General features: G+C 40.3%; 1 protein-coding gene across 2 annotated transcripts; it reads right to left on the bottom strand.

The window, feature by feature from the left end:
- On the bottom strand, positions 1-23,822 carry LOC117257900 (sodium- and chloride-dependent taurine transporter-like). 2 transcript variants are annotated; one of them, XM_033628303.2, is made up of 14 exons: positions 23,624-23,822; positions 18,709-18,938; positions 18,478-18,612; positions 15,945-16,179; positions 14,262-14,394; positions 13,379-13,513; positions 10,514-10,617; positions 10,244-10,368; positions 8,593-8,705; positions 5,915-6,052; positions 5,387-5,489; positions 3,474-3,574; positions 3,161-3,331; positions 1-1,741 (listed from the first exon to the last, which is right to left on the bottom strand). In XM_033628303.2, the coding sequence occupies exons 2-14, from the start codon at positions 18,935-18,937 to the stop codon at positions 1,586-1,588; spliced, it is 1,878 nt and encodes a 625-aa protein (XP_033484194.1). In that variant the 5' UTR covers position 18,938; positions 23,624-23,822; the 3' UTR covers positions 1-1,585. The 2 variants fall into 2 exon arrangements, with proteins under 2 accessions (XP_033484194.1, XP_033484192.1); XM_033628301.2 differs by lacking the exon at positions 23,624-23,822 and adding an exon at positions 20,704-20,846.
- Positions 23,823-25,684: the final 1,862 nt, after the last annotated feature.

The raw sequence follows: 25,684 nt of genomic DNA, 5'->3' as shown, positions 1-25,684 counted from the left end.
TCCAAAGAAAAAGATGTTTATTTGTAATCTATATAGAAATGATGCAATGTGCATCTCAAAGGGGACAAGTGTGAGACAAAAATACTTTGGTACAATTGAATCTCCGAGATTTTTACGGACAAAGCAGCACGGTACTGTGGTGGCTCCTGCACATGCTTCAGATTTTGTATCTAACTGTGCAGGTTGTGACATCATTCTAAATTTGACGGAGCATTTCAAGCGAGCAGAGGATGACATTGCTTCAGTGAGGACTGCACACTGAAAAATGTGATCCTGGCTTGCTGTGTAATTGATATTAGCAAAAAAATTGCTGAGTTTTCAGTAAAATTAATTAATCAGTGATGGTGTTCATATGATGTACAGTATAAAATTGTTACAAAAAGGCATATGTGATTTACAAACAATTCAAATCCTACAATACAAATGCCTAAACCGAACATTAGAAACTAGAATCCAGTGGTAGTTCTGCAGAGCGCCTCTGCTACTGTAATGAGCACAATGGAGAGAGCTGTCAGGATGTTTAGAAAAAAAGTAATGCTTTTACTTTTTAAGTGATGTTCTCACAGATCATACTAAGAATATTTGATGTCAGATTTCTACTCTATCTTGTCATTGTCTTAGCAAGGAGACAACTAGATACTGTATATCAAAGTTTACAATATCAAAAAGTTAGAAGCTAAAAATATTCCTCCTGAAATGTGTTGCGAATGTAACTCCAAATACACTGCAACAATAAAAACAAGTACTAGAATAAAGGTGAAACGACGTATAAAGTGCAAAGAGAGGTTTCAATAAATGCACTGGGACTGACTATAGTAGTCACACAGGCTGTGTACAAATACTCTAAAAATGCCACTTCCCTTTTCTCCTTACTTCCTCTTCCTTAGCTGTTTTTGTTATATGTTTCTGTTTTTGAGGATCAACCTTCTTATGAATGCATTTCTCACAGTATTTGGCCAAGGCCTTGTTCAACTTGTAACTTAAAGGATGCAAACCAAAATTAAGTCCATACACTGCATATTGCCACTTAACATGTTATGGATTTGTACTCTGAGAGACGTGGGTGGCTCACTTCCGCTGCTAGCGGAGGTACATTCATTTTCACTGCAGGGACGAACAACAACAACGAGATAAGAAGTTAGCTTGGGCAATCACGTGAGGGTGTTTAGATGTTTTCTACCTTTTACACGGTTAATCACTCGTTTAGTTTACTAAATTTATGTGAAATGAGAATTTTATCTTTTCCTCTATTACACAAAAAAAAAGTAAATTCCTCATCTCGTCTCCGGAATCAACAGAAAGGTAGTAAACATTGAACATTTTCTATTTCAAAATACTGCCTAAACTGAGATCAGTGCCAACTACAGCAACAACAATTGTAACATCAACAATATCGATATAGTAAAAAATAAAAAAAAAATTACAAGAGAAAAAAATTACAACAATAATATATAACTCTCTTCATAGAAATCAAACCACCTCTAATGTGAATATACTGGACGATGTAAACCTACCATTATCAAAGTTAGCAAATATGATAATAACACAGAAAGCACATCAATCTTATTCCTCTCACAGAGAGCGCTCACATCATTGTTTCTACAATGGTGTGGGTGGGCTTGATCAAGCCATTGTTCCCGTTTGGGTCCAGGGGCTGTGTCAGCTCGCTGCCCTTCAAGTTGTATTCTTTCGGGCGAGAGCTCACGCCTGACTTCGCCGGGGCTGCCACTGCTTTGATCCTCTGAGGGAGGAGATGAGAGATTAGACTAATGACCATCACAAACCGGCGCAGTTTAAGGCTCAACGTGACAGCTATCAAATTTAAAATGGCAAACATCATAATTCAACTAGTATCACATCTGTATTTGTGCATGTAGTAAAATTCAAGCCATAGTCATTTAAAATTGAGTGACATTTTTGGGAATACACTTATTCGCTTTCTTGCTATAAGTTACGTAAATCAATCTTTCCAAATGGGGTTATGATTACCCCTAGGGGTACTTTGGAGTACTGCAGGGGGTACTTGAGATTATTTTCAAACTTTGATTTAAAACATATAAGGCATGCATTATTCTTAAAATAAATACTTAATAATAAGTTCACTAAAAATGTAAATGTAAGTTTGATAAACCACACTTTAAATTCAATATTTGTATTTTCTCCCCATTAGAATTTATAGCCAACAGGGTTGAATAGCTAACACTACTGCTAATCTGTTAGCATGGTAAAAATGGTACAATAGACACATTTAAGTGGGAATTAATGATTAAAAATGATTTGTTATCTAAAAATTACAAAGGAATTCTTAATTATTTAATGTTTCTCAAGACACTGTATGGTAACTTATGTTAGCTAACATTAATGTTGGCACTAATGTTAGCTAACAATAATGTGAGCACTAATGTTAGCTAACACTGGTGTTAGCAATAATGTTAGCTAACATTAATGTGAGCACTAATGTTGGCTAATATTAATGTTAGCACTAATGTTAGCCAACACTGATGTTAGCACCAATGTTAGCTAACATTAATGTGAGCATTAATGTTAGCTAACATTAATGTGAGCATTAATGTTGGCTAACATTAATGTGAGCACTACTCTTAGCTACCATTAATGTTAGCGCTAATGTTAGCTAACATTAGCTGACTAACAATTGTGTGTCTGACAAAGGACTAACTAGCTAGCTTAAGTTTGTTTCTCTCATGATCATACTGTATGCATATTACTTCATTATTAAAATCAGTACTTAAATTAAGCTGAAACATTAAAGATGAACAGCAGGTTTATTAGTGAGATTTTCAAAGACAGTTGTACTATGTGCTTTTTCACAGTTTATCTTCATGTACAGTACATATGGACAAGCTAGCAATGCTACTGAAAACTAGCCAGTTGACGCCTTTAGCTGTCTAACACACTTTGATTTTGTATTGATTAAAATAACAGGATATTGTCAATAAGTGAGCTTTAGAGGTTATGGTAGGTGGATTTTATTAAATTTGGACAAAGCTAGGCTAGCTGTTTCCCCCTGTTTCCTGTCTTTATGCTAAGCTAACCATCTCCTTCCTCAAGATTCATATTTAGGATACTGGTATACTCTCAGCAAGAAATCAAATAAGCATATTTACTACATGAAAAGCACTAAAGGGTCGAGTCAGCTCACCTCGATCAGGGGTCCCTCAGACTGTAAGATCTTGATGACCATCACCATGGGGATGCAGATCATGGAGGACAGGGCCAAACACCAGCCTAGACCGATGGCCCAGTCAGGGTACTCATACACCTTGTTATAGGTCAAGGGCTTGTACTTCACCAGGGAGAAGACAAAGCAGCCCTGGGAAATGGACACATGCTTCTTTTAGTACAAGTTGAGCACCTCTCTGTGACCTTGAAAGATCAACATTTGCACATGTCGTTAACAGTATGTCGTCCAGCACAATAAAGTGGTGTGCCAAAAGCTGCCACACATATCTCACCATGCAGAGGACAGGAGTGATTATGGTCCAGCTCCATTTCATCCATGGGTTTGGTCTGTAGCCAATCATATCCTCAACGCCATCGTAGAAATTATCAACGCCTATCCAACACAAAGCAAATAAAGAATACTATGAATGTTGACACATAGATTGATAGATAGATAGACAGATATAGTTATAGATATAAATGTTTCACCAATTTAAAGATATCATCAGTCTGTACTGTCACATGTTACTGTGAATGACCTTCATATCTGCCTTCAAAACTAAGCACGTTTATGGCCCCTTATCTCTGTTGTCTGCTCTAAACTGCAGACTTCCGCTGGGCCATGTACCTTATTCTGTTTATGGTATAAACAGTCTCGGCTTTGTCAGTTAGAACTGGCTTACTGTGTCATCATTTATTCCTCCTCAGAGTTTATTGTGGTGAACAACATGTTTTATTGCATTGTTAAGTGGTGTATGTGCCTGTTTTTATGTTCCTTTGTGCATGTTAAAAATGTTCTTTTCTGTGTTTCATTCCTTTTTAACATCTGGCAAGAGACTACAGATGGACCCAAAGCACCACAGCCAGTAAGGTCCTTTGTGGGGCTGCTACAATAGCGGCTATTGTATCAATGTTAAAAAAAAAACATGTACAACTTGCATTTGTCTAGGGGCAATGAGCACTACAACAAAAGAGTGATGTTCCCTTCTCATATTGTTTGTTTAAATCATTTCAAGAGTGCTGAGGACGTAAAACTCTTCGGTATTTCACAAGAAACAAGCAAATATATTTGAGAAAATACTGGAACTAAGAGTATAACTAATAGTTGCTGATAGAAAGTATATTTTCTCGTCATTAAAAAAGATTTTATATTTATATTAAGGTAATATTTAATGTCTTTTGAGGGAAGAACATGTTATGTGTAACACAAGAGCATTTCCTGATAAAACTAAAGGGACAAATGACTGACTTTGTTTTGTGTTGAACAATTATAACTGCCTGAATTGGCACGTTGAAGGATTGTTCAGATATGGGGGGTTATTCCAACCATGGTGTCATTGCCTCTGAATGCTGAAGCAGTCATACCGAGATAGGGGGTGAAGACCAGTTTGAAGCGGTATTAAGAGGTAAGAAATAGAGCTGCACAATAAAATGATAAAAACATTGTACAAGACTGCAATGTTGCACTCAGGGATTTTTTGAAATAGTTGAAAAAGAGTATTAGTAGTAAACTGCACTTTAAAATGTAACTATCACTCTTTTGGTGCATTTTGTGTTCAGTTCACTGTTCAATATGTTCAATAAAATAATGCTGGAAATAATTTATCGCAACATTCAACAATGTTATCACAAATTCTCCTCCTATCATGCAGCGCTAGTAGGAAAGAGAGCTGAGATACCGGGGTTACTGAGCCTCTTAACTCGAGTCTTAGGGGACTTATTTGGGGAAACATACTTAGTGTAACAGTCACAAATGTATACATATAGTGGTTTCATGTTTGGCAGATGCATCATTTATAGCAATTAACAGAATCAGATGGCTTCACAGTAACAGTGACACCATTTATTATTAAAAGATGCAGCAATGCTTTCATTCCAATACAATGTTTTTTTTTTCCTCATTAGTTTAAATGTTCTTCCTTCATTAATAATTATGGGATGTAATCTGGTGGGAGGCAACCCTAGCGAGCCAATCACGATCTAGCGGGGGACCAAAACCACCATCCTCACCCCCCTCACCATGCCTCCTATGTGCAGTTAAAGTTATTTACTACTGACGTGGGAAGAACCACAAGGACACCTTTGTATACCACCAAAGAGATCACTTGTGCTTTGTTTTTCTACTCTTCAGGATCATTACGTTGAAAAACGACACACGATACAGAAACACGTTACGACTCTATCGCGTAGAGTCGTTTCCACTTACCATAAACCCAGGCTACAGCAATGCATTCAAAGAATGCAACCCACAAAAGGCACACACCACTGGCTGCATAGTAGTCAAAGAGTTGAAACACATACATGCCACCCTGGAAAGAGAAAAGAAAAGCTGCATTAATTACCTCTCTGATGCGCATGGAACAAAAGAAAGTCACAGAGATAGAAGGGGGTATTAAAGCAGAGTGGGTGAGGGGTGTTGAAAGCAGCGTGCAAGAATGCTGGCACACTACCAACAGAGGCAGAGTTCAACAGGTGCTACGCTGCCATTGAAGCACGGTTAACTGCTAAACGGAAAACGGCATTCCAAATTGTTCCATTCAGACACACAGGATGTGAGTGGTAGGACGCCATATTTGGTTGTGACAATGAGGCAGCCGACAGGCAAGTGGAAAGTCTGTGGCGTTATCTCTGCCGTTGATCCGAATACACAGAATCGCTTTTCCTTTTCTAAACAGGATAAGCAGTAGCAGTGAGAGTGCAGGGGCTCCAGTGAAGTGACTGTTGGTGAACTTACTTTCGTTACCATGGCAAGTCCCAGGAGATAGCTCATGAAACACATCACTGCTATAAAGATCTCCCGTCGGTAACCCTTCCTGAGGAGGGACGGATATAGATCCACGATGGAGGTGATCTGTCCTTCCACTTCAACAAACTGTGGGGACAAAAGCAACCATTAAGTTCTCAGAGGAGAGAAAAAGAGTGCTTCTTTCAGTGTGCATGCAGCTCTTGTTTTGCCTTTACAAACCAGTGATTAGAGAATGAGAGCTGTCTTTGTTGGGCAGTAATGAGAATTTAAACAGGGCTGCTCTCTGCAACACTGGTTTGTTGCTACCAAGACACAACAGAAACAAAACAACAGTGAATCACTGTCTCCGACTCCCTGTCCATGTCTCCCTCTTTCTCCCCTGTGTCTCCTCATTGCCTCATAAGCTACATACTGTCATAACAAAATTATGAAATTGTTCCTCTTTACCAAGAACATGCTTCTTTGTTGCATGAAGACCAAACAAAAACCCCTTACATAACAGTGGCATGTATGTGTGAGCGATGTTAACAATATATAGCATTCAGGACTACAAATCTGCATGAAATTTATGGACAAGAAATACACCCACACATGCACACACTGTCACTGGCAACATTTCTCTCATGGAAATAGCCGCATGAGTATTTACATGTGCTCAAATTTAGAGCATCGGCCTGATGTCGCAGTTGGCTGAGACGAGTAGCTGGCTATGTGCAGGACTGAGTTAGCACTGGAGTAGAATTACACTTGGAGGCAGGAAATGCGATATGGCCGGTGAATCCCTCTGGTGCACACTTGTGTTTTGTCTACTTAGATTATCTTGTCTTAATCAAAGCTCTGCCTGTGACCAGAGCTACATGGTTTGCATGCAAACTATTATAATGACTCCTACTAACTAAATGTTTGGTATGTCAACGTCTATCAACTTCTAAAAACTTAATTTGGGGTATTACGGGGCATTAAATGGACTATAATCCTTGCACAGAGCGGTTGAGTGTGATAGTATAATGCCTTTGTGGGACCAGGCTGTTTTTCTTGTCTGTCAGTTATCTGATACCTTGGAGATGTTAGATGTGGATCAGAGAGACACTAAATGTGTTTTACACATTGGGGCTGGCAGGAGCCAACTAACCCATGGGATCTGGGAGGTGTCTGTGTGAATTAACGGAAAGTCGCCCACTAACTATTCTGTTCATAGCTTGACGCCAGCTGCAGTTACATGGACTATATTTCTTCAGTCCGACTGAAATAAGTTTAATTCAAGATTCCAACTGAATGTTTACATGGACGCTAGATAAATAAATCTGATAAGATGTGTTTACATGCTCCAGAACATTTTAACAGAGTATAACTTTTTGACTTTCGCAAGGTGGTCAAACCCTCTGTGAAGCCTCGTATCTGCCGGAAATATAGCAGAAGAAGGAGTGGGGTTTTTTCCCCAACTTTTTTGAGAAAGTTCAATTCATTCAAGTATAAAAGGAGAAGTGGTTCCACGTGTTGATTCAATTTAATAAAACTTAACATAAGTGTAACCCAGGATATTTTCTTAAGCTACAAATTACAGATGTCCCTTAAACACCTCACATGCAGACTATCGGAAGATGCTACAATTTACCAATGTCCCCTAAACATCTTATATGCAGGCTACTTCTACTAGTAACAATAGCTGTAATGTCCAGTGACTCCACAAGTTAGCCTGCTAACAACAATGTTTTTATAAGGCTGCTGTTTCAAAATCAAATTATGTATTTATTCATCAGAACTCTCAGATAAAAATGAAGCACTGACACAGTGCTGAATGTTTTTTGAATTTATGAACGATTTTTGGTTCAGCAGAGGAAGTTGTGGCATGTTGTGTGCGGTGCACGCACCGGCAACATCACTTACAGTGCTCAGAGAGGCCCACACACACCAAACCAACATCAAAGAATGAGTGCTGACAGAGGCCAACTGTTGCGTCGCCTAATGTGACCGGTGTCTCAGCCAAAAAGTTGCACTTGAACACACCGCAAAGACTATAGCCAACGCCCAACTAGCATGTACATTCTGCAACTGTGTGGGAGAGAGTAACTTTCCATACCAGCAGTCTGTATTTGTTATTAAAAAAGGGAAGCTGGAGGATCAACAAGACAGATTTTAAACACTAGTTAGCCAGTTAGCGCATTGACAACAAATATGTACCTTGTGCTAACAAACCATAGTACAAACAATTTGGAGCTCTTTCTGCTAAAGAGCTCAACTGAGCTTGATTTTAGTAGTTTGTTTACTTCGCTGTTAGATTTCTCAACTCATACACTGAGCTGAACTGCCAATCAGAGTGATTTTAATTTACTGATGGTCTCTGCCATTTCCGCCATTTGCCGCTGAGCAAAAGCCAACAACTTATAAACAAATGTCTGTTAAAATCAGCAGAGGAAGTTGTGTAGAAACAGCTGTTGTGACATGTTGGAGCACACACCTCCAGTGTTACCTATGTTACCGGTTTATCAAAGGTTTACACCTTCCCTCTCAACCGGATTAAAAATTCCTTCTGATCAGGCCAGTCTTTTCCAACTAACGTGGTTACATGAGGCATTTTTATCCTGATTGCACAATTTTTCTGATTATTAGTGGAATATTATGGTCCATGTGATTAACCACCTAGTGACTGTAAATAAAATACTGACCTGGCTGTCGAGTCCCAGGAGCAGCAGCATGATAAAGAAGAGGATGGCCCAGAGGGTTGGCAGTGGCATCATGGACACAGCTTTAGGGTAGGCAATGAAGGCCAAGCCAGGACCTGAAGGGAGAACATAGAGGGGGTGGGGAGAAGGGGCGAAGGACAAGATTAATACTGCTATCTGATTTCAGCTTGGACGACATAAGGGAATTGGAAAAATAATGCAAAGACTGAGCTAGAGGGGCTGAGCGGGGTCTGGCAGTGCCAAAATCTACAGGAAATGTGATCTCAAATGTCCAGCAGTTTAAAGATGTGGGCTGACGTTAACTGGACTTAGTGTTCTGTGTTCTTTGTTGGTTCTATGTGCTGAGTGGCTATGGGGAAATAAAATTCCTCTTCAGGTGTTTTTCTAATGTCCTCTATGTGTATAATTATATCCAGCTGTACATATTGTGTCTTTTATGCTGTACATATTACATAACTGCCAACTGTTTGTTCTGTACATATCACATCCAGAACATCATACAGCACATGCAATCCATTAGGCTCAGTGCATACTGTACATGTCAGAGCTGCTTGACAGTTGCATTGTTTGGTATGTATCACATATACTCTATATGCACTATCTGGTAAGATGATAATCTGCATTTCTGGTACTTACTGTGTGCAAAACCAATAAAGTGGAATCTAATCTAATCTATACAAAGCAGATGAGGATTGTAGCAAAGCCGTAAACCATATCAACAGGATATAATGAGAGCATGAGACACAAAATCAACAATCACATAACCTAGTGCCTCAATTAAACAGCTGAGCAAAAGTCATTTCTATATGAAAATTAGACTTTAATCTATGAATTTTGGCTCTGTGTGTTCATTTATAAACAAATATATTCTATGCATGTACACACTAACATGCCATCACAGAAATTACTGCCATTGTTATACACTTAAAATTTGATTTCACATAATTATATTCAAGTTGCAGTCTTAAAAGAAAGCAAGAGTTTAATTTGAAACTGAACAGAGCGAGCATGCTGAAAGAAGACGCATCTCCTTCAAAGTCCACATAAAGTATAAAGGAAGGCAGAAACAGAACCGGTGGCGTCCACCTCGGGAGATCCACAGCTCGTTAACAGAACTGGGCTTTCAGTGCAGTGCCGCTGGTCAGAAATATCACCTCAGGGTGCCAGTGCACATACAGTAGAGTACATACAGTACAGTGCCAATCTTCTTAGCAATGTCCCCTGGTCAAAAAGAAGTAAAGCTACTAAATGACATGAGCAGGTTGAATGTGGGACAAGAGGACACCTGGTGCCATTGAACACCTGTAGTAATGATGAAGAGCTCTTTAACACCGCAGTTCGTTGTGGAGCTAAAACACACGGCACCAATGCCGTGTGAAGGTGGAACAGATTTCACACTGAAGTAGCAATTCTGTTTCTTTGAGGCTTTTATTCAAGAAGTGTGCAATTGCCGATACCTCTACATTTCAGCATCATCGTTTCGGAGACTTGAATAAAGTACTTGAATTACTTTTTTCTCCTCATTTAAAATTTGGTGTTGCTTCACTCTTTTGATGAGTTTCCAATTGTCTTTTTTTTTTTCTTTGGCAACAGCGCCCACCATCACTGCTGCCATCACCTTGGACCCTCGTACCTGACTCTGCCACATCGGCAATGTCCACCCCTTGTTCTTGTGCCATGAAGCCCAGGACGGAAAATATTGCGAAGCCAGACACAAAACTGGTACCGCTGTTGAGGCCTCCCAGCAGCAAACAGTCCCTATGTCACACATATGTCATGGAGGTTGTTAATGAACACAGGTGGAACCGAAGTTCCCATTTTCTTTTCACGCAACCGTCTCTGACACGAGTTGCTGTCACTACTACAGTCCTACTCCCCCCCGCCCGGCGACAACACAACTCACCTGTAGCAGTTGTATTTGTATTTATTGTAGCTCCCCAGGGACGTCATGGCTCCCAGGCAAATGGCGTAGGAGAAGAAAATCTGTGTTCCTGCATCAATCCACACCTAAAAAGACAAGAGGAGGAGCTGATTTTCAGTGTTTTCCAGGATAGATTAGGTCAACCTGTTATGAAACGTGTTTTGGAATTTTTTTTCTTTTCTCTTTCTTTTTCTTTTTTTTCTTGTCAGCTGATAAAAAGTACAAATGATTGCTCACAGAGACAACAAAAATTCACAGTATATCTGGTAGTGGCCCCACCACACCTCATTGCCCTCCCACTCATTATGGCCCTTCCCCAGGCCCCCAGGAACGCTGCTCAGCCTTGAAGTCAATTTTTCCCAGTGGCCACTCACAGTATTGCAGTGAAAAATAATCCCCTCATCCCATAAAGCATTTTACCCATAGACCACAATTATAAAAGAGATGTCTGTAAAACTGTTGACAGGACACCTCCAACTGCAAACAAGGTCAGTTATTTTTGATCCATGGAGGGTTTTTTTTCTTAAAGTTTTCTTAAGCTATAAAAAGCGATTTGAAAAAATAAATAAATAAATCCGATACTGAGGTATTATTATAAATGTATAATTCCCTTCCCCAACTTGTCTCAGTATTTCAGCTAATAATAGTACTGTGCATTTCAGTTAGCTTAGCTACACACACTTAGCTAACGTTAGCTAGTCACTGTGGGTTTCAGTTTAACACACCCCATCTCCGCTAGCATCTCAGCTAACATTAGTTAGCCAGTTGGAGTGGTTGGGCTTAGGCAAGAGGACGAGATTGGTTTGGGTAATACCGCGTTCAGACTACACGTCATTTTTGTCTGATCTGACAATCACTAAGTCAGATCAGGCAATTTTTATACAGATACAGGAAGTTTACAATTAAAAGGCCCAATCTTGGTTGAGAGAATCCCTTCCAATTCTAAACAGGCTTTTATTGTGAAACATTTGCAGGAACTTGTTGTGGAGGACTTTCTGACTTGCATAGTTTGTGTGTGGTGCTTCAAATGTAGCTCCTACCATCTGGTGGTGCTTTTTACGTTATTACAATAACATTTCGGCTGGCGCATGAACAGCCACAGTGACTGAAATAATAGTAAAAGTAATAAAAAATAGCAGTAGTGGATAGGAAAACATTCATTGCATTGATTTGGAGTGGAGTTTCTGGCAACCTGATGAATAAAAGTTGAATATTTACTCTACTTTTAGTTCTGTTTTTGGTCTCCACCAACTTCCGAGGGAAATATCTGTCCCTTCAGTAGCTAAATGCTCCACTGGGTTCATCAGCTAGTGGCTAACTGTATATGTCTTTTAACGTGCTGAGCAGGTAATGTACGATCAGTAACTTTTTAGCGATTTTTATCTGGAAATGGACACTGACGAGAGCAGCGATATTGAAGTTGCAGGCACAAAACTAAAAGCTTAAGGATGCTATAGAGGTCAGTAGAGTTGAGCTGAAGTCGAGTCATAAGTGATCCCTTTTACACATAGGAAGTCATGTGATCCATTGCTAATATAAACATATTGATACCATTATTTAAATAGAGCTACAATACAAAAACAGTCACTACAACCACCACATCAACAAAGCCTCAACGAAGACTCAAAAACAGCAAATTAAATATACACCCAGCCCTTGAGCAGTGGTGTAATGGTGAACTGTCAGTAATAATTTTATCAGAAACCTCATGAACATCGTGGAGTCTGTGAGGCAGAGTTAAATCTTACTTAGTTCAACTCAGCGTTTACACAGGACACATGGGGGCCAGATGATCAAGTTATGTCTGCTTGGTTTTGATGTTAATCCAATCACACATGAGAAATTATGTAATCGAGTTACATAACAAAAAGGGGGAAAAAATGTTTTCCATATAAAACTACAAAGTAATTTAGATACTAAGATTCATTCATTATCATTATCTGTATGTTAAATATGAAGCTACAGTCAGCAGCCCGTTAGCTTAGCTTAGCATAATGACTGGAAGCAGGTGGAAACTACTAGCCTTGTTTTGGCCAATGGTAAAAAAAAAATCTGCCTATCAGCGTCTCTGAAACCTAAATTAACAAAGTATATCTTGTTTGTTTAATCTGCACAAAAAAACAAAGAATAAAAATGATGTTTTGTGGTTTTATATGGGTTATTGTCAAACTATTTCTCTGCTGGGTGCAGTCATTATGGCTGTGTCATTAAATCTGGATACCGGACTCTAAGATGGTGCCTATGCAGCCAACTGAATATTTGCAGTAGTGTTTCTCTCACTGACCCCGCCCATGAGTTCTCGTTCGACAGATACACTTCACATTGTGATGTCGTCAGGGACTTTGAAATCAGTTTTCTTGGCTTGAGCGAAGTTTAAAAAATATAAAACCTCCACTGATCAAAAATTCATAATAGACAGAGTTATAGTTGACCTTTTTTGCAGTTCGAAGTTTCCAGTTTTCCAGACATCTCATTTGTAACTGTGGTCTTTTTTTGCTGCAATACCTCGAGTGGCCACTGGGCAGATTTTTTAAGCAAGACGGAGCATCAATCACACATGGGAGAAGTTTTCCTTGTAGACTTTCTCCCACAAGTCTATTAATTTTAACACAAACCACTATGTTTTTATCAAACCTTAACCAAGAAAACCCTTTCTGGCAGAAAGCTCTCGAGGAAAACTTCTCCCAAAAACTGTGTGGCATTCCTCAGGGCCTGGCAGTCACTTCCTAAAGTCTGGTTACCTGACAGCCTCACAGTGACAACAAGACATTTTTACACTTCAATTGTAATGTTCAAACAAATGAGACACAATAATGTGATAATGTGTGGGTCATTTTAAAATCCTACCTCTGGGTCTTGTAGGCGGGTCAGGTTGGGGTAAAGGTAGAATTTGATCCCTTCAGATGCCCCAGGCAGGGTCACTCCACGCACAAGCAGCACAATCAGCATCACAAATGGGAAAGTTGCTGTTATGTAGACCACCTAGACAGGACAAAGGAATTGTTAGCCAAGATACTGAGCACGATTATGATTCATCATCCTTGACATACAATGGGACAAACACCACTTCCTTTTTGAAGTTCTCCTTTTTAAGTCGTGTTTTTCCGACTGCAGGACAAAAGAAACATTGTTCTTGTTATCTAGCAATAATTTCCCACTAATTTCCGAGTATTTTTAACAGAGAAAAGGTAAGGTAAGGTCTGGGAACAGTGATGCACAGATGCATACTGGCTTTAGGAGTCATGAAGAGGGTCTTAGATGTGTGCCCAATAGAGCATAAAGCAGTACACTACACTGCATAAAAGCCTCTTACTTTCTGAACTATCTGGTTAAAGATAAAGGGTGATTATTTTAACACACTCTAACCACAGCAAGGAACCTTGTGTTAAATATGGAAATAAACCCACAAATAGGACTTAATAGAGTTAATAATTTTCCTCACAGAGCTCCTCCTGTTGGCTCTGGCCCAGTTTAAGAGAAACAGAGAGAGGGCTAAGGAGCGGCAGTCAACTGTTAACAGCCGACAGTGAGTCTGGCCAACAAGAAAACTTCCAGGACAGCGCAGAGACTTGTGTCTCTAAATCAACCAAATTAACTGCCTTCCAAGCATGTGGCTTTTCCCTGAGCAACAGTGTTTTGTCATTGACTTGTAAAACAGAAAAAAAGTAAAGGCCAAACAGCATCCAGGCAACACAATAAGTACAGGATGTGTTGACGCCTCTGAACTCACTTTCCCAGTGGACTTGACTCCCTTCCAGATGCAGAAGAAGCAGATAACCCACACAGCCAGAAGACACAGGGCCAGGTCCCACTTCAGAGGCCCTATGTCCTCGATCCCAGTGGAGATGCTCAGGACGTTGCGTCTGCAGAGGAAACAGAGGCACAGGACAGGTTAATGGCAGTTTTGGGGACTTAAAACAGACCCAAAGAAGTCGATTATGTGACAAGGATAATAAACTTGGAGATAAAACAGACACATGACTTGGCCTTTCTGTGCTGCTCTGCTGCTCTGACCTCTCTAGAGTCTGACTATACTAAAATGGTGCAATCGGGTGCAGCTGCAGAGCTCCAGGCTCAGGCCTACATCATCTCCATCACAGGACCCATTGTGGAAAATCACTTATCGGGTGTGTTAAAGTGGAAAATCATGTGTTTTTATCGTGCTTCCTTATTTGTAAGTAATGTTTACATGCCACTTTATCATGCTGCAAAGTATACTGTATATCACGCACACTGTTAATAAATACAGCAGCCTACTGAGCATATATATTTAAAGGTCCCATATTACATCTTGTTTTATAAAGCAAGGATAGGTGCTATAGCAAAATGCTCAATCCACAAAGAAATGCACACAGTCTATATTCATAAATTGTGCTGTCAGAAGCACAGTGAAGTTTCATGTCACAACTATATTGTATAAAAGGTAGAAACTGTCACCAAGTGCCATTACAGTCACTCCCCAGCTGCAAAGACTGTGCAGAGATGCCGAGAGCGCAGATGTAGAAGACCCAGAAACACTGACCAATCAGAGCTGACTGGGCTTTGTTCATGTTTAGGCTACGTTTATATTGTTTGTTGTGCTTATTGTTAAAAAATAGGTGTTCTACATGTTTAGATGCCACTGTATATTATATCATATATATTATATACTACTGCTGTTATATACTAACCTCATGAGTTTGCTACTGTTAGCTAACTATGCTAATGTCTTTAGCAATACAACGTTATTTCAGCTAACATTAACATAAGTTTGCTAACAACATTAGCATAGCTAGCTAGCGATAACAAACTTATAAGGTTAGTACAAGGTATTTGCTGCCTAATATTACATTCCCTAACTTTATAAGTTACAGTTTAATCAAAATCAAAATATAAGGCTGTACTGTTTACCTTGGTGTTATTCGTGAAGTGCGTGTGGCTTGTTCAGACTAATGACCACATGCTATTGTGAATATCGTCTCTGTTGGGCGTACACAATTTAAGACTCCCTACCCTGTCCAAGCTCAGGACTGGAAAAGGTCTGACAGTGGAGGTGGGCCTGAGCCTGGAGCGCTGCAGCTTTTTGGAAAAGCTTTGAGGCTTTTAACGTTTAAGTGTCTAATGTTGCATAAACACTTCTAGTTTAGAGCCATTCGTTGTAATAAATTGTCACCAAATTCAAACATGTAACAAAGCAAATGGACATGAAACAGACAATTAAAGTCAAACTTAAAGAAGCTGTATTTAATGTGTGAAAGGTGCTGTACAAAGAAAGTTTAGAATAAACTGGTGGAGAACTAAAAGTAAACTGTGCCTTTTGTATGATTTGTGCCTGTTCAAACACATTTACGCAAGCAAGATAAAGAGTCAGTGTTACTTCAGTATATTCACATGCGTGTGTACGTGTGTGTGCATGCTGTTGGTGTATACTCACTCCCAGAACTCAGTGACAGGGGAGGTAAAGTTGGTAATGTTGGCTGCTAGCCACATGGTCTTGTTCTTGCGGACTGTGTCCTCTATGCAATATTCTGTGTTCCAGGGCTGCTTGCATTTCGCCCAGGGGAGCTCCGGCTGAAAGCACTGAAACAGGTAGTAGAGTCCCCAGGCCAAGATCACGATGTAGTAGATGTTCAGCAGAGATACAATCACAATAGAGGCATAGCCAATACCTGGAGAGAGGAAGGAGAGAAGGCAGATGTAAAACTCAAGATATCATCCGAGACATTTATGATTATTAAGCATTTTCTTATGTTTCTGGCCACCTGATGAATTTAAGTCCAATTTTCACTCCCTTTTAGCTTTGTTTTTGGTCTCCACTAACTCCTGAGGTACAAATCTGCCTCTTTCGCTGCTTAATGCTCGACTTTGTTCACCAGCTAGTTTGTCAGCTGTTTGGTGTTGAGCAGGTTGTTTCCAGTGGGTTTTAAGGGCTTTTCCTGCTGCTTGTTGTGACTGAAAATGACACAGATATAAAGCTCCTTACAGCTGAGGGGAACCACAGAGTCAGGTGATAATCTCTATGGGTTCATCACTATGAACAACATCTTTCACATACAAATAGTCATGAGTTCCATTGTTACAGAGACATTGATTATAGATGCTCTAACAGTCGCTGAAAATCTTGTTTTTTGTCTGACCTTCAGTGGTCACGGTTTGCATTTTTCTCTTCTTATTATGCATGACAATTCAACTTGAACTGCATTGCTCCAGTGATGCAGAAGAACACATCTGACCATAGGTGGGGATTTTGGACAGGGGGATGCAAGTGACACATTCCCCTCAAAATTTAGAACATGTTGCAGAGGACTTTTATTTTGACAAATTTAAATTTATCGACATTTACATCAAACTGGTGTATAAAAATTTCCCAGAATGCAGGAAATTAAATGTTTAATGCTCAAAATTTTCTGGCGGAGGACCCCAAACCCCCCTCTCTTATGTGTTCCCTCCAAATGCTGAAACATCACATTTGCCCACACACAACCACACCCATCAGAGCTACTGGGTGTGGTCAGAGTTGCAATGCTCAGCCAGAGAGGGCAGCAATAACAGTTTCCTCAATCTATAAATGACGACTTTATCTGAGCTAGAGATTGCAGCCAACTAAACATAAATATCAACTATTTCTTTATGAACTTAAAGAGTGTAACACTTCCTGAGCTCACCTCTGCTATCTACTGTTATAATGTCCTTAGTGTTGTAATGCTATTTTTAGATGACTTTGCCTCGAACCTGTACGCAGAAATCCCCGGTACTCTTCCACTGCTCCAGAGTATTTTTAAACCCATCATCTATGCCCCCCCCCCCCCTCGTTCCCACATACCAAATGCACACTGATAGACAAGTCAATGCTGTGACAGGTGTGTATGAATGTGTGTGTGTGTGTGTGTGTGTGTGTGTGTGTGTGTGTGTATGTGCACTCGACCATGTGCTGGCGTGCAGAGAGTAAAGTCATGAATTTCGCCGTGTGATTAAACCACGTGAGGGCAGGGGGGACAATGGAGAGGTTTGTGATTGGCCAGCTTTGCGGCCACTTGTAGACTTTCTCTGCTGTGCCAGACGCCACGCCAGATGGACAGACAGCAGCCTCAGCGTTCCTTGAATAGTGGAGACTATAAGCAGCTGCTAGAGATCCGGTGAAGCGCAGCTTCCTCTCTTTTCATGTCATGTCCAGTGTGTTACATGAGTAAGAGCATCATGGCAGCTGCTGAAGTACCTTTGTGCTTGTGTACAGCTGTCACTCAAAGGTACCGGGACACACCAAAGAGCAATGACAGGCCCTTGAGTGTCTTAAGCAGTAGCTAATGGTTGATTTCAGGTCAAGAGGCCGGTGAGTGAACCCGACCCTGACAACATTGTCACAGACAACATGCAGTATTTATGACAGCCTGTAAGCTATGACAAAACAAGTGGATCAACACTGTCAACAAAAATTATTATGTTTTCATGCAGATCTGCTGCATCAGATTGTACCTATTGCTAGGCAACTTGATGTTTCTTTTGCTGCTGTGTTTCCATGACAACCAAGACCTCAACAATCTATTAAATCTGCAATCCAAGGAAGTTTTGGAGCGCCTTCAAGCATGTGGTGTTTGTGTTTATGTTCTTGTGTGCAGGTATGTTTACCTGACCCTGGAGTAAATACATACTACTATCATCCATCCTCCATATATGATGATTCAGTACTGTCAATATTCCTGCTTTACTGGGCTTTGTAATGTCGTTTACGAAACACACAGCAGCCTAATGAACTAAGACTGGTCCAATTACAATGGGGGGGGGGGGGGGGGGGGGGGGGCTGAAACAGGAAGAAAATCTGGGCAGAATTCTTGTTTGGACAAATGAGGCTTTTACTCAGCGTTAAATATTAAATGATCTTGTCAGGGATGATTTGTGCTGTGATGTGTGCAGAGCCTCTATTTCTGTGTGTGCGCAATTATCTGCAGTGTTGATGTGCTTGGACTGACCAGTGAAGATGGGGCAGAGCTTGGCCCAGCAGGTGATCCCTCCTTCAGAGGTGTACTGGCCAAGCGCGACCTCCAGGAAGAACACAGGCAGGCCACCCCCGAACAGGAAGATGAAGTAAGGGATGAGAAACGCACCTGGGAACACAGAAGGTGAGACATCTTTTAGCAACGATCACCAGCTACGATTTTGTTAAATAACACTCTGACATCTGTTGTGCATCTTCTGCCTACCTCCACCATTCTTATAACAAAGGTAAGGGAAGCGCCAGACGTTTCCTAATCCGACGAAGCCTCCGGCCACAGACAGGACAAAGTCGAGCTTGCTCGCCCACTTCTCCCGCTGAGGAGCCTTGCCTTCAGCCTCGTCTTCGGGCCGCGTGCCTGGGCTCTTCCCTGGGGAAGGTTTCAGGGTGTCCTTGTGAAAGTCCTTCAAGCATTGGAGCTTCTCTTTTTGTGCCATGCTGTGGTGGATGAAAACAAAACAAAACGTAAAGGACACATAAGATGGAGTGAGACAAAGAGAGACAGAGCTGAGCGGGATAAGACACAGATCGGGAAGAGTATTAGGGAGATAATGCTGTCTCCTGATTCTGTTACAACGTGCTGTGTAACCACTGAGTACATGATATACAGTACTACATTGCTAATCTTGCTAATCTGAGCAACTGACGTATGGAGGTCATTCAGACTGGAGAAGTTAAATCATTTAACAAGAAGTGTTTCTTTATCTGCATCAATCAATCAATCAACAAAAATTGTGTCGCTAAAAAAATCACCCAACGGCAAAACAACCACCTTGGCAACAGCGTGCGCCCATTCACATTCTGATTCGCTGTTCTGTTTCCCAGCTTTGCTCTGAGCCTCCGGGTGTATTTTTCTGCTCAGAGGGGGGCACATTGTCACTGAGGGAAAAGGAAGCGAAATGTTTGGACACGATACACGCCTTCAGGACCTTGCCTGACCCCGTAGGAAAGTTTTCCTCCGAGTTTTCTCTGATGCTACCGTATCAGCAACAAGTCGGCCCAAATCCAAATTTAGACACCAAGATATCCCCCCTGCATTCCCAAAGCCGCTCTCAAGACGATACAACAGCTTAAGTTCACTTGAGTGTTTACACTGTAAACTGCCTTTCCAAGAAAGACAGGATTTGTTATTAGCGACGGAGGTATCCTATTTCCCGGCATGAGCCAAAGAGGAGAAAAGAAACCCTAATAGGACAAGAATAACTGTGTAAGACGTGCCAAGACCGAATGTGATTTAAGCTCCCGGCTGGCTATACAATAAAGAACAAGAAGAGGCACAATGAGAAGGCTGTTATTAATTGTAAGATATGAGATTAATTGTAATACAAGCGAGAAAGATTTCCTCTTCTTTTAAGAGCAGAACAAAGCAACGGCAGATACTTCCCCTTAACTCTTGCGGGTGAAATAAATTTCGACTGCGGTGTTGGTCGAAGCAAGAACAAGCTGTACAAAGAAGTGTCAAGCTTCCAAATTACTGACCTGACTTTTGTTCCGGTTGGAAGCAAAGTGTTTAACTGTGGCACTTTTTTTTTTCTTTAAAAAGGGCAGCACGTTCTCTCTCAGAAATAGAATATTCCCCATAACCTTGCACATTCCTGCCGAGAACTATGCGTCTCTCAACTTAATCAAAGCTCCAACAACTCCTCCATCCCCCCGTGTGCACAGTGTCCCATCATTTTCTAGGATTCTTCCTGTTATGCATGACAAGTCAACTTGAACCGCTTTCCATTCTCAGACCTCCTTACATAACTGGATCAGTTCTTGCCCACTCTGTTTCTCATCCTGTTTCTCTCTCCCTCTTTATCTCTTTCCCCCCCTTTTCCTCTCGTCTGCTTAGCGTTTGCTTTCACCTGCCTGCATGGTGTTTGGAGGCTGTTCGCCCAACAGATAAGACTTATGACAAACTGTCCTTGGGATTTAAATCAGACACACACTTGACAACAAATTCCTTAACTTTTAAAGAAAAATAACACAATATTAAAACTGCTTAAATCTTAAAAAGACAGCAAAAAAAATCTATTTGCATTTCATTCTCTATTTATTTAAGCTAATTTATTTATTTTACACACAATGAGAATCCACCAAAGCATTACCCCGTTTTTCATTTGACTAAAGCCCATTCATGCAGAGAAACTTGACTTAACACATGCAAACCCGAAAAAAATCAAGTCTCTTTTCCAGCAAATCAGTTAAGAAAACTTACATTTCCTTCATGGCTGCGACTATGTATAGAGTTCCTCTCTCTCAGCTGTCACCATTCCTCTGTACTGAATGCCTTTATGCCGACACGGGTCACAAGAAGTGGAGCCGACAAGAGGGCCCGCCCCTTGGCTAAAGACAATTAAATCCAAAGTGGAGGATTGGACGCAGCCTCGCCGTGACAGACAACTCAGGTACCAACGTGGGAGACTGTAAATTTCCACTTCCCACTACTCCCTGCCCACAAACATACACATAGGCAAGCAGTGGGGGATGAGTGTGTGTCACATGCACACACACACACACACACACACACACACACACACACACACACACACACACACACACATCTTATTCATGTTGGGGACACAGAGGCTGGTCCAACACTGGGGGTTGGCCTTGAATTATGATCTTGTACAAATGGATGAACTAAAGGCAGCATTCAGAGTTTTAGTAACCTTTTTTCTCACTGTTGCACACTCAAACAGGACTAAAATATGAAGCACGGTTTCATAACAAGACCCTCATAACATCACCATGCCACTTCCAAGCATCTTTGTGTGAAAACTATTTTTATTCACGCGTGTGCTGTGATAATTCCTGGTATGCGGGTTATTTCAAATCTCTGGCCCTCCATTCTTTCATGACCTGTGCTGTGTTATCTGTGAAATGTAAACGACTTCAGTATCAGCTTATAACAACTCCTAATAAGGTAATGTGTCTCCCTCTGCTCGTCCATGAGGCTGTTTAGATACCGTTCACTGCTCCGAGGGCTCACCATGGCTGGACAAAAGCTGGCATGCGAGTCAATTAAAAACTGATAAATTCCTCAGCAGGATTTGCACAGTCAAATGAGGGACAAGCTTTGGCTGATGTCAAGCCGCATTTTGAACACTGCACACACACACACACACACACACACACACACACACACACACCTTGACACCTCCCAGCTTTGCATGACGCCATAATCCAACATATTTTGGCTGGTGTCATGCTCTGCATACTATTTTTGGTTACGTAACCTTTGACAGACAGCATCTAATCTATTGTGCGAGAGACCACGGGATTTGTCTTTTGAAGGGAGATGCTTACAACAGAGAGAAAGGTTCTTTCACGTGGGTCATCTCATGAAATAAAGCAGGTTTCCCCTTAGTAAAGGGGAAACCTGTGGTGTTTGTTCATTACTCATAGCTCACAGAAAGCCTGTGAAAAAGAAATTACTGTTGAACAACATCATGCTGCAAACTGGATCTGGATTTTTGTAAACTGTACATACACTATTCAATCTTCCACCTTCAAACTGAAGTTTTGCTTTGGTTTGATTGTGTATTGTATTCTACAATTTGATCTGAGTTTTGGCTTTTACATTTTGGTGGTATCCTGCAAGTAGGACTGCAACTCACGATTATTTTCATTGTCAATTAACTGAATCATTTTCTTGATTAATCGATTAGTTGTTTGGTCTGTAAAGTGCCAAAAAATGGTGAAACATATCAGGTTTTTTTTGTCTACAACCCAAATATATTTAGTTTACTTTTACAGAGGAGAAAGAAACAAGAAAATATTAACATTTAAGAAGCTGAAATCAGACAAGTTTGACCCCTTATTTCTTTAATCAAAATGATTAACAAATTATTAAATTCATTGGCGATTCATTAATAGTCGAGAATCGATTAATCATTGCAGCTCTACTTGCAAGAAACAAGCAGATTTGTGCGCATGCGAATGATTTTATGTGGTGTTTAAGTAAATACTATATAATTCTAGGAAATCAGAGAGCTAGAAAGACAAACATTATCATCTCTTCATTTAGCAGAAAAGCAATGTTTGTCTAAAGGTAAATTAATATGTTGAAACAAGCCTACAGTTTGAGTACAATGGATAAGCTACGACAAATGTTTTTTATGGTACAAGCTCATTTCACACTAAAATATTAAACCACTAACTGAGGAAGTCACATTTTTATAATCAATAATAAGTAAAATTACCGTTAATATTTATATACAACTCCTTATTTTGCAGGGAAAAACATTACAGATCCCTTTAAGACCCCAGGACCCCATTTTAGAAACTTTGTTTTCAGCACCTGCAGCTAAAAAAGGTGCGGCGACCCCTCTGGTTTCATCCCGCTGACCGCTGGATTGGGGTTACAAAAGGACACACGTCAATCAATCAATCATACACTGGTCAAGGCGGGGACAGAAGTAGGTTAAGTATGTGCCACTAAGCACAAGATATAAGCTAGCAAAATGTCTTAGTTGATCAGACCTACTTCAGCAGCCTCTCCTCTAAAGGGTGCATACATACATACATGCATTCACTCATCCATTCATTTATTCAGTGGATGGGTGTGGAGGGTGAAGGTGCACCTGGAGTCTGCAGGAGACAATAAACACTGTTTTTTTTTCTGCCTCCAAACACACACACATCACATGTCACTGTGAAGTCGGGGCTGCGCCTGAACGCATCACAGCCGACCTCCAAAAAAAAAAACCCATCAAAGAGAAACGAGGCACAGGGTCTTATCAGCTATAAACACAGGAAACGGGGTTCAAAGGCCAGAGCTGCGTTTTTTTTATAACGAAACATTATTTACTTAAGCTGTTTTTACAGCACAGTGAAAACACAGGATTTCTCTTTTTTAGCGGAGGGATTATGGGAATAGTTGGGACACAACATCAAAGAAAGAGCAAATGTGGTCTTGTTTATATCAGGAAATAAAATGCCTGCTGCCTAACATCAAAATACAATGATAAATTACAATTCAAAACACAATGACAAATCAATAATCTTACACAGAAACATCATAGAAGCGGATAGCTGTCATAGCTGTTCTGCTCATCTTACTGTTTCTTCTTTTAATAAAAAACATCATTAATCATTATTTACTGACTTGATACGTAAAGAAGATGCTGAGTTACCTGTCCTCGTTTTATTTAGCAGTCTGTTGTTCCTTTGTTTGTTTATTTGCAGCCTAGGTTTTAACGCTGAGTGAAACAATTTCATCTATTTTTCTGTGAGACCATTGTTTCTACGAGCTGGTGAGCGTTTAATATCAGTTTGAGTGGAAAATCACCAGCTTCTCCATGCAACAACTTCTTAAAGCGACAGCCTCCCTCCGTCCGCCCCCCACCTGCTCCTCTGACCGTCTCTCATCTCTGCAATAACTCGACTAATCATTCACCACTTACACTGTGTTCTCATTTACATATTGATTCACATTCACTTTTTAACATTTGCAAATGACGTGCAAAAGCTGCATTCAGTGGACATTAAGCAGATAATGTTTAGTCTGATGTGTAAAAACAACATAATAGTTCCTGAAATGACTGTGAAATACTGCTTTCTTATAAACTAATGGCTTTATCAATAGTTATGGATGCTTTCTAGATCAGTTAAAAGCAAGAATAAGATCAAACACTGGTTTGCCAGGTCGTGAAAATCCAATTTTAGGGTATTTATCCTCTCTATTTGGTATTTGTGCATTTTTAAATGTTGATAATTCATGAATAAATGCTCCTGGGGTTTTCACTTTCTCATAAAATATTAAATTCACACTTATAAATCTTAATAAACCATTGATGAATGGCTGAAGAGTTTGATTTAGCTCCAGATCAGCTTCAGCCCTTAGCAATGTTAACATATCTTTAGTTATTTATATATTTAGTTATTTTTCTTTCTGTTAGTTATTTATGATGAAGGAGGGGGTGGAGCAAAAAGGGGGAGGCAAATCATTTTTTAATCACTGGGGAGTGATGTGGTTTTTTTTTTTCTTTTTTTTTTTTGCTTAGGGGAGGGGCCTTTGCATTTTTTTTTTTTTAAAGAAAACATGCCTTCAAAACCTGGGTTTTCTTTAAAATTCGCCAAAAGTACACCGTTTATCATAGCCAGAAACTGTAAAACCAGAAATTATCATTGGATTTTCACATTTCCGACAGCCCTTAGACACATGTGCAATAAATGCTTAGGTCAGAAAAAAATTACAAATTTAAAAAGCCATAACCAAATATGAGCTTAAATATTTCAGCAACATCACATTATTCTATGTCTCATTTAAAATTTGGCCAAAAATAAACCATTTGCACCAACTAACCAGCATAACAAAAATACAACTTTTAACTTTCAAACATCAAGTGGTATGTTTTAAAATTCTAATAACTAATTTATGGTGGAAAGAGGGTCATGTATTTATCGCCACTCACTCATGGAGACTCAAAAAATATTTATAGCTTTGGGGAGGGTCAAAAAAACAAAAAAAGAAGTCATGCCCCAACCACTTGTGTCCTATTCCATTCTTAAAGGGCCAGTGTGTAATATCTGGCATGGTTTATATAAGTATATAATCGCTATAAAATAAAATTCGTTTGGTTTTCGTAGCCTTATAATTATGCTTTTATATATATATATATAGCAAGGGCCTTGCTTTAGAGAGGTCGCCATCTTGCGCTGCCATGTATGTACGGCAGACCGAGCAGACAATCCAGCCAGCCAGAGAACATGTTTCGTGTGTATAAATAAACCAACAAAGACAGTGGAAGGAAGGAAGAAGGAGGAAGAAACAGCAGAGAGTGTGAGTAGTTCGTCGATAGAGAGTAGTGAAAGGTTTTTTTAGTTATAAAGTTTGCGAATGGACCACACTTACCACGCAACAGGAGAGAATGAACCCGAACCGTCATCTGCGAGGAAAAGAAGACGCAGCTTCACTCCTTGTGATGCACTCTCTGCGGCGCTTTTCCTCCTGATGATATATCTCCCCAACGATGGTAGCAGTAGCACCGAATCCCATTCTGTGCAGCAAAATGGGAGCGGAGGATTCAGCCTCTCTTCTCGCCCGCTCAGCATCGAAGTTCCTCATCTGTATGCTCTGGCTCAAACAGGTATGGCTCTGGGTCTGTGTCCGCTACAAGAAACTCTTCAAAATTGCGTTCAAAGTCGTCCATTGCAGCTACTATAGTCCGGAGATATTGCTAGGCTAAATAAAC

This window comes from Epinephelus lanceolatus, chromosome 8 (genome assembly GCF_041903045.1).
Source record: "Epinephelus lanceolatus isolate andai-2023 chromosome 8, ASM4190304v1, whole genome shotgun sequence".
NCBI lineage: Eukaryota > Metazoa > Chordata > Actinopteri > Perciformes > Serranidae > Epinephelus > Epinephelus lanceolatus.
The sequence above is the reverse complement of the archived record's forward strand: the minus strand, read 5'-3'. Positions and strand labels throughout refer to the sequence as shown.